The 9,247-nt window shown below is 37.9% G+C and overlaps 3 protein-coding genes across 3 annotated transcripts in view; 2 read left to right on the top strand and 1 right to left on the bottom strand.

Annotated features, from left to right (window-relative positions):
• LOC109226562 (succinate dehydrogenase assembly factor 2, mitochondrial-like) overlaps positions 1–1,472 on the top strand; it is a 7,060-nt gene extending 5,588 nt beyond the window's left edge. Inside the window, exons 4-5 of the mRNA XM_019391352.1 lie at positions 953–1,021; positions 1,110–1,472. Of these exons, the coding sequence (XP_019246897.1) occupies positions 953–1,021; positions 1,110–1,256 (216 nt within the window). The 3' untranslated portion in view covers positions 1,257–1,472. The remainder of the gene's footprint in view (positions 1–952; positions 1,022–1,109) is intronic.
• LOC109226561 (uncharacterized protein At4g14100-like) lies at positions 2,031–5,002 on the top strand. Its single transcript, XM_019391350.1, has 2 exons — positions 2,031–2,651; positions 4,717–5,002. The coding sequence occupies exons 1-2, from the start codon at positions 2,162–2,164 to the stop codon at positions 4,893–4,895; spliced, it is 669 nt and encodes a 222-aa protein (XP_019246895.1). The 5' UTR covers positions 2,031–2,161; the 3' UTR covers positions 4,896–5,002.
• On the bottom strand, positions 5,642–8,177 carry LOC109226560. Its single transcript, XM_019391349.1, has 4 exons — positions 7,785–8,177; positions 7,423–7,481; positions 6,233–6,350; positions 5,642–5,957 (listed from the first exon to the last, which is right to left on the bottom strand). The coding sequence occupies exons 1-4, from the start codon at positions 8,012–8,014 to the stop codon at positions 5,879–5,881; spliced, it is 486 nt and encodes a 161-aa protein (XP_019246894.1). The 5' UTR covers positions 8,015–8,177; the 3' UTR covers positions 5,642–5,878.

Genomic DNA, 9,247 nt, shown 5'->3' with positions numbered 1-9,247 from the left:
AGGTCGAGTTTTTCAGGGTTGTGCTATCGTACTTTTGGTTCCTAGTGGGTACCGGACTCCGTCCCGGTTTTCAGTTTTTCGTTTTTGAGTGGTGTGGGGGGTTGGAGTGGGGTGGGGTGGGGGAGTGGTAAACTTGGCTTTGGGGATTGAGAGGAGCATGGTTATGCTGAGGGCCTTTAAATCCTTGACTATTGAGCTAATGCCTTGGGCTAACTTTGGGTGTCTTGCTTCTTGGTGCTTTAATTTGACAGCCAGCTCTGCCCTGTATAAATTATTATGCCATGTACTTCATATGTATGAATATTTTCAGTACTGGGAGTTGATGTTTTAAGCCAGACCTAGAGACCAATGTTTAATTTGATCTGAATTGATTCATGATACCTCATCTAAATGACATTCAATGCTACGAGCCCAATATTCTGGTACCTTTAGTGCTATGTCAGTATTGGGCTTAATATTTTTAATTATTATTACTTACTAAGGAAAACAAGGCACCATATGAGTATTCCCCTCTTTTGTGTTCATACTCAGACCGCCCTCCCAAATTCAGATTGCTTCGCTTGGAGAACTCGCAAATATGCTAGGAACGGGAAAACAAAAAGTTATGGAGTGTAAAATTAAGGCGTTCAAAGTGGAGGAAGGGAAAAAAGCATATATAGGGAGAAGTTGGAAGGTTGGATGGGGACCACATTGAGTTAGTAGTGGGTCTACAGCTCAAAGATCAAATAGTGTGAGCAGTGCTGTGAAGTTCTGCTGGTTTCCTGTATGTTATTCAGGGAGCATAGGATATATGCACCACATTGACTCGNCCCCCCCACCCCCCCCCACACCGCCCTAAAAAAAAAAAAGAAACACAGCTAACATGCAGTAGAATGATTGTAGCAAGCAAATTTCTCCGTTGTGATGATGAACTTGAGCTGTCTTATTCAGTTTATTCTATTTATGCCTGTAGGAGAATCCGGATTTGTGGAAGTGGCTGACTGGTCAGGAGCAACCCCCAGATGCAATAAGCACTAATCCAGTGAGCCCTGAACCAATATAGAATTGCTGCTTTATCTGATTGGTTTTGTTTGGATGTTTATTTAATCTGATCGGTACTTGGGCTGTAGGTGTTTTCTGCTGTGCGTGAAAAGGTTATGAACAACCTTGACAAGCATGCTTCTCCTGAGACTCGGGCTGTTCCAGGAAAACCTTGGGTTAGAGGATGGGATGATATCAAGAGAGGTCGAGATGCGCCTATTGCTGGAAATCAGTAGATCCCTTTTTCTGCTGGGAGGTGTCAAAGAACATCTAATCTATAGTTTTGTAAAGGAACTTGATTAATTTCTATGCATGTGTATGAATATATATAGCATCTTATATCTGTTGCAATAAGGCCTCAGTAATGTGCTGATAGATGCTGTGTGTGTTGACCTCGATTACTTTTTTGTTTATGTTCCAATAAAAGAAATTGGAGAGCATTCTTCTTCTTTTGGAATGGTTTTCGATGTGATTTGGACGTTGGCTTTTGAAAAGATTGCACGACCTAAATAATCTTTAAAAATTTGGAGGATACGCTCTAGGACTATTCCATTTTTCCCTGCCTTTTATTTTAGTGCTCATTATCTCAAATTTTTTTTTGAATAACTAAGAAACAGACGTGGACAAAGACGGGATTAAAAAAAGGACTTATAGCCTGTTTGTACTAACTGATCAGCTTATTTTGATAAATTTTTTTTTCAAAAGTACTTTTGATAAAATCAGTTTGTGTTTGACTAATTAATTTAAAAAATACTTATAAACATAATTAGTGTTTGACCAAGTTTTTAAAAAAGTATTTTTAAGCGTATTTTTCTCAAAAGTGTCTCTCAAAAAAATGCTTTTGGAAAGAAGCTAATTTTTTTTTTGCTTTTCCAAAATTACAAAAGTATATTTTTCTTTTCGGCTTGGCATAGAAATGGAGTAAACGGCTACATAATTATAATTGTGATTTTCCTTTTTTTACCCTAGTTATTATTGCTACCTTATCTATGTACTGCTCTCCCTTACCCAACAGAAATCTCTCCACGTGTTCTGCTTCTCTGTCCTTGCTTCTTTCTTGATATTGGACTCAACAAAGTTAAAGGCAACCAAAAGGGAAACTACTACTCTATCAGTGCCTTTCCGGTAAGAGAAATAAAAAATGTTGATTTTAGGCAAACCCATTAAAATTTCCGCTCTCCTCCTCCTTCTAACAGCATCTTCTTTTTGCTGCTTCACTTTAATCAATGCTTCAAAATCGAGCGACCCAATTCCTACCCCATGGCCAAAACAATTCCACTCGATCCTCTTCATGAATAACACCAAAGGGAACCTTCAGGTTGTTGATTTGTGGTACGATTATCCCAATGGTAGGAACTTCAACATAATTCAAAACCAATTGGGAAAGCGTCTTTACGATTTGGAATGGGATAATGGCACTTCTTATTACTACACTTTGGACGCTAACAAGGAGTGTAGGGTTATGCATTTTCCAGTGGGAATTCTTCGGCCTAATTGGCTACAAGGCGGAAAGTATTTGGGACAGAGATATATGGATGGGTTTCTTTGCAATGTGTGGGAAAAAGTTGATTTCATTTGGTATTATGAGGATGTTGTTACTAAGAGACCTGTTTACTGGGCTTTCTTCACAGGTAAATGCTTAAATTAAGGTTGCATTTTCTGATTTGATTATTAATTATTGCTGTATTGTTTTGAAATTTAGGTTATAGAGCACAATTTGAACTGACTGTGTTCGAACCGTCTGGTTAATTTCACGATTTTTGTCACCGAATTGTATACTAACACTAAAGTTAATAGTTTTTGCCATGTTAAAATAATTGAATTGAAGTCATAAAGCTGTACTTACTATATCAGTGAGGTCATCTTAATGGGAAGATTTTATCATTATAGTGGGTGAAATTTAGTTAACTTTCCTGTTATATACGTAAAATTCAATTATTTTAGCGTGACGAAAAAATAGTCTCAACACGTCACTTAGGTAATTATATTAATGTTAAAAAGTAATTGTGTGACGTTACTACTGTCAGACTTCTCTATAATAGTCATCCTCTATAACAACGTTTTACTATAATGGTCAAATTTTCTTTGGAACTGATTTTTTATATTATATATTTAATTATATGTTCTGTATAATAGCATTTTCTGCACATGGTGTTTATTGACTTGGAGAAAGCGTATGACAAGGTCCCTAGGGAGGTGCCATGGAGATGTATGGAGGTAAAAGGTGTGCCGGTAGCTTATGTTAGAGCGATCAAGGACATGTATGATGGAGCTAAGACTAGGGTAAGGATGGTGGGAGGCGACTCGGAGTATTTCCCGGTTGTTATGGGGTTGCACCAAGGATCAGCGCTTAGCCCGTTCTTATTTGCCTTAGTGATGGATGCACTAACACACCATATTCAAGGGGAAGTGCCATGGTGTATGTTATTCGCTGATGACATAGTACTGATTGATGAGACGCGGGACGGTGTTAATGAGAGGTTGGAGGTTTGGAGGCAGACTCTCGAGTCTAAGGGTTTCAAACTGAGCAGGACTAAGACAGAGTACCTGGAGTGCAAGTTCAGCGCCGAGTCGAGGGAAGAAGGCATGGATGTGAGGCTTGGATCACAGGTCATCCCCAAGAGAAGTAGTTTCAAGTACCTTGGGTCGGTTATTCAAGGGGATGGAGAGATTGACGAGGACGTCACTCACCGCATAGGAGTGGGGTGGACGAAATGGAGGCTAGCATCTGGAGTCTTATGTGACAAGAAAGTACCACTGATACTCAAAGGTAAGTTTTATAGGGCGGTGGTTAGACCGGCCATGTTGTATGGGGCAGAGTGCTGGTCAGTTAAGAACTCTCATATCCTGAAGATGAAGGTAGCTGAGATGAGGATGCTGAGGTGGATGTGCGGGCACACTAGGTTAGATAAGATCAGGAATGACGATATTCGGGAGAAGGTGGGTGTGGCCTCTGTGGATGACAAGATGCGGGAAGCGCGGCTCAGATGGTTCGGGCACGTGCGGAGGAGAAGCCTGGATGCTCCGGTGAGGAGGTGTGAGCTGCTGGCTTTAATGGGTTCGAGATGAGGTAGAGGACGACCTAAGAAGTGTTGGGGAGAGGTGATCAGGCAGGACCTGGCGAGATTGCAGATTTCCGAGGACATGGCCTTTGATAGGAAGGTTTGGAGGTCGAGCATTAGGGTTGTAGGATAGGGGGTAGTCGAGTTTCCCCCCTCCATTCCGGGGGGGGGGGGGGGGGGGAGGGGAAGCGAGTTTGAGTGGGTTGGTCCTAGGCAGGCTTGTGGTTAATGTAGAGTTCACACCAACCTTGCTGTTTCCCATAGATCTAGTCCTTAGTTGTGGGTTATGGTTATTGCTTGTCATCTATTTTATGGTTTTTAGGATGCTGTCATTATTTTTATGGCTATGTTGACGTTACTGATGAATTGTCTTTTCTTGTTTTCTTGTTTTATTTTTTCTAAGCCGAGGGTCTATCGGAAACAACCTCTCTGCCCCATCGGGGTAGGGGTAAGGTCTGCGTACACACTACCCTCCCCAGACCCCACTTAGTGGGACTTTACTGGGTCGTTGTTGTTGTTTGTTGTTCTGTACAATAGCATTTCTATGTAGCAGCAAATTTTTTCCGGACAAACGATGTTATTATACTGTATTATAATAAATTAAATTTGGTATCATAAATTTGGGTTGGTGCAGGTATGATTGCGCATGTAATGACTTTTGAAGTAGGAAAAGTGCTGGAGGATCCGAATTGGCAAGCCCCTGTATACTGTTTTAAAGAGGCCGAAGAACAAGAGATCGATAGTTTTGTTAGTGATGATGTTTCAATGGGTAGACTCATGGGAGCAGCTATGGATGTTTCTTTGCTGCGCTAATTCTTGTTGCATTTTTATGTATCAAATAATTCATTCTTGATGTTGTTCTTAGACCTCATAAATTGGTCAACTTTTCATGCAATACTTATTTTTTGCTTTTACTTCAATCTTACTTTTACTTGACCTACCATTTTTGACATAGGGATTTTTTGAATTGGCTTAAAAGCTGATCAAAGTAGCTTAAACACACTTAATAAACGTCCCAGCAATGCGAAAAACAATTGCTAAGTGTTTGGTATGATACAAAGTATTTTTCCTTAAACAAAAAAATTGGTCCTCTTAAAATCTACCCAATTGGTAGGCAAAAATTATTTTCCTTCACAAATAACAAAAATTCTTATTTCATCTCATATAATTCAATCAACATTTTAGATGTACTCATACCATGTTTTACGTCTTATGTAAGTATTATATGTCATTCAGTCTATTACTCTTCAAAACGCTAGAAAAAGATAAGAAAAGCATTTTCCTCCATAACAAAACGTACAAGATTTATAAATGCACTAGATAATGAATGTGTGACTTTGCTTCTCAACAAGCGGAGGAGTCCGTTTGTCATTCAAGACTGACTCTTAATGTTTTTTGTTTTATATTCCCACCATATATACATCTTATCTTATTAATATTATGTCTACAATAATTTACTCTCTTCAGATTTTCAGCTATTGCACATAAAAAATTTCATTTCTGGCCATGAGAATGCGTTAGAAATTGATCGAAGTGTTTGTTGGAAGCTAGATTGAAAATGTTGTGAAAATAATAGAGGAATTGGCCTTTCACATTTACGATTAATAGTGGAATTCTGCATGTAGGTCGACGAATTAGAAATTACATATTCCCATCTCTATAAAAGTGGAATTTAGAGAATGAATGGATAGAATAAACAATTGTATGTATAACTTCAATACAAAATTAACAATCTCCTAGATCTCTGATAATCTGAAGATGATATTTTCCAGATGACATTTTTTCTCCAATTCAATCTAGGAACTGTTGTTGATGTAGAAGTATAAAGCAGCAAGTGCAACAACTCCAACTCCAACGGCAATAGGCAGTGCATTCCTACAACGCGAAAAGATCACCATGGATTATGTTGATTTGTGTTCAAATGAGGAACGGAAACTGATAAAAAAGGACACTCTGGTGCACAAAGCATCCTGTTACGAAGGAAAGGGCTACACCCCGAGGGGTTATGATATAGACAGTTTAACCTAATGCAAGCATTAGTTGCCGCTTTCACGGCTTGAACCCATGACCTATAGGTCAGGGAGACAACTGTACCGTAGCCCCACAGCTGATAAAAGAGAAGAGGTGAAAATTTGAAGAAAAGAACTTACCCAATAGCCTCATCTCTTTTTAACTGTTCTTTCCTGGCCTTACGAACCTCTGTGGAATTAGCATCTTTGGTTACTTTAGGTACATATGGCCTGAATCTTCTTTTAGGAGCTCCACATACTGCAAATCACAAATGAACCCAGGGAATTTAGGTACGGTTATTACTGTATAGTTGTAACTTGTAACACATACAGAAGATGTCACACTCCACAAAATAAGAAGAAAAAAAGATACAAAGGGAAGTCCCTATAAGAGGAACTAGAAGATTGAAATAAGTAAATTGGTGAACTTTTAAAAGTTTGCATCTGGATAATGGATAGGTCACAAAGTGTTGAGCTAACAGGTATTCCTTCCCATTTGGACTTTTTTCTTTTTCCTTTTCCTAGTTTCCACTATCAGTATTTTCATTTTGTCTTTTTAGACTTTTCATTTTATCTATTTCCTATTTTAAAAACTATGAAGACGTTTCCCCAATTTTTTTTTTAGAAGGATTGATTCCGCAACTTTTTTTTCATATCTAGTTCTATCGTTTTTGAATACACTCAACTCATTATAGTAATTAGTAAAACATGAACTTTGCAGTATTAGAGTCGTATATTGGTTGTGGAGGGGTCTGGTGGTTTCCTCATATGATTTTGAAAAATTCTCACCTGATGAGCTAACTTTTGAATTTGAATTCTCTTCTCTTGTGTTGAAGTGTATTCTACCATGGTAGCCGTGAGAATTTTTCTTGTAGCTCGGCTTCCTCTTTTAAGAGTTATACCTTTCAAAATATATTTGATCTCGGTAATTATAGGAATAATAAGGTCCCCTTCTTTGTATGGTATCACAGCTAGACTTATCAAATTCTTAGTTTATCGATGTTGAACCTTCGCATTATGTTGTCTATACTCCAAATAAATACTACTCCTATCTTATTTAAGTATGAGATCATCTTTCATAGAAAATTTCGTTGGCCACAAAGCCAAATTAGTGTAGTAACATATTCTCTATAGTATCGCTAATGAGGATAAGATTTCACTTTGATTTCAATCGAAAAGAAACCACAAGATATTGCTAGCTAATTGTTACCATGGAGACTGCTTCCTAAGTATTTTTCAACAATCACAAAGAACGATAATGGCAGGAGATGCAGGATTTATACAGTGAAGTTACTATAAGGTTAGATGCAATGATATAAAAGAGTATTTACCAGGACAGAAGTATTTGTCAGGTTGTTTCTCGAAAGGAGTCCTGTCATTGTAAATGTACCTGCACCATATTCATCCCAAAACATAGATTAGTACTACTATTATGCCATGAAAAGCATAAAGCAGGATTCTTTTGAGCAGTTTTTTGAGTTCAATATTTTTACTTTAACATCAAATTCACTCAGGGGCGGAGCTACAATGCCAGCTACTAGTTCGGACAATTCCAGTAATTAATTCAAAACCCATAAATTTCAAATCCTCACTACACCTTTGAATTCAAACTCTAAATCCTAATTTCATCTCTATTGGCAACAACTCAAGAAGAAGTAGAAAGAAAACAGAGGGGGATTAATTAGTAAATTACCCGCAATCACGGCAAATATAAGCCTGCTTGGAGGCAACACGCATAGAAAACTTAGGGGCAGTAGCCGGAGCAGCACGAGACGATGGTGGAGGTGGGAGCAATAGATGAACAGATGGAGAAAAGAATGAAGATTTCAGAGCTAAACGATTTGGTGGCTGCCGAAGACCACTGTTGCCACCATTTGGGGCTAAAGGAGTAGCTGGAATTCTAGTAGGTGTTTGCAGGGCCATTTCTTACAATTTTGGCCTTTAAATTTTGTAACTTTCTTTGCTTGCGAGCTGTTTGATGAAATGATTAAACAAAGAAAGAAGAAGTAGAAGATGAGGTGGAGGGGATTGAAAATAAGTGGGTGATGTTTCAGTGGTAAAATTTGTGTTTGCGTTGAGGTAATAGGTTTGATGCCTATAGTATCTACAAGTTGTACGTAGAACGCGTGGCTGTCATGCTCCCCATACAAACCCACTTTTTGGACACTTTTTCTTATCTTCTCTATACTTCGATCTCTCCCTAATAATTTCTCCTTAGATATTAAATTGGTTTATACAATTATAAATAATTTATAATTAGTGAAATGAACTGGTTACTTGTTACAATCAGATGTGATTAAATAAATTTGGAGTAAAGTCAAACCCTTAATAAGACGTTTTAAATCTATTTAGTAAAATTCATACATATTTTACTTGAAGTGAGAGTTTAGAGAAAAATATAAGAAAAACAACAATAACAGTCCAGTGAAATTACATAAGTTGGGTTTGGGGAGGATAGTGTGTACGTAGACCTTATCCCTACTCCAAAGGAGTAGAGAGGTTGTTTCCGCTAAAAAAATATAAGAGTGAAAAAGAATGGGCAAATCATAATTCAAAGAACCTTGTCGTTTGATCGAATAGGTAGATTGTATAGGTCCAAATTTGATAATAACCGTAAAGGATAAGACCAAAGAAGGGGTCGACCACGACACAACGATTGAAGATTGTCCTCACAAAGGCCGACGCCAGAAGCGGGCAGCTGAGATGTGATAGTAACGGTAACTTAAGTTTAGAAGTGGGCATAAAGAATATTCCTTAGGATATTCTTTATGTTGTACTTTTTAGGGTTTTTGCTGAATGTCCCTTATAAATAGGAAGAGATAGGGAACAAAAAAGGATCTGCCTTTTTTGGAACTAGAACATATTGTAAAAGTTGAAAGAAGAATATACAGGAGAGTTGTCTTATTCATTTATTCAAGCACATGTTGTTCAATCTCTATCCATAAATCTCGAAATCCCATATATATTCCAATTGCTCTCCTTTCCACGTCGTCTTCAGAAGAAAGGAATCTCCCAATCATATAGTCATTGGGTGATAGTTCCTTTCCCACTATCATCTTTGTCCTTATTTATATTTATTATACATTTATGCTATTACATGCACTATCAGTCATAGCAAATTAACTCTACTGTTTAATGTTCTTGAAATCTATCCGT

This window comes from Nicotiana attenuata, chromosome 6, assembly GCF_001879085.1.
Source record: "Nicotiana attenuata strain UT chromosome 6, NIATTr2, whole genome shotgun sequence".
NCBI classification, from domain to species: domain Eukaryota; kingdom Viridiplantae; phylum Streptophyta; class Magnoliopsida; order Solanales; family Solanaceae; genus Nicotiana; species Nicotiana attenuata.
The sequence above is the reverse complement of the archived record's forward strand: the minus strand, read 5'-3'. Positions and strand labels throughout refer to the sequence as shown.

Bases quoted from the DNA above. Each gene is read 5' to 3' on its own strand.
- LOC109226561 (XM_019391350.1), top strand. From the start codon at position 2,162: ATGTTGATTTTAGGCAAACCCATTAAAATTTCCGCTCTCCTCCTCCTT. The intron at 2,652-4,716 runs GTAAATGCTTAA...GGGTTGGTGCAG, and splicing joins TTACTGGGCTTTCTTCACAG to GTATGATTGCGCATGTAATG.
- LOC109226560 (XM_019391349.1), bottom strand. From the start codon at position 8,014: ATGGCCCTGCAAACACCTACTAGAATTCCAGCTACTCCTTTAGCCCCA. The intron at 7,482-7,784 runs GTAATTTACTAA...AATATGGTGCAG, and splicing joins TATATTTGCCGTGATTGCGG to GTACATTTACAATGACAGGA. The intron at 6,351-7,422 runs GTAAATACTCTT...TGTGATTTGCAG, and splicing joins TGACAAATACTTCTGTCCTG to TATGTGGAGCTCCTAAAAGA.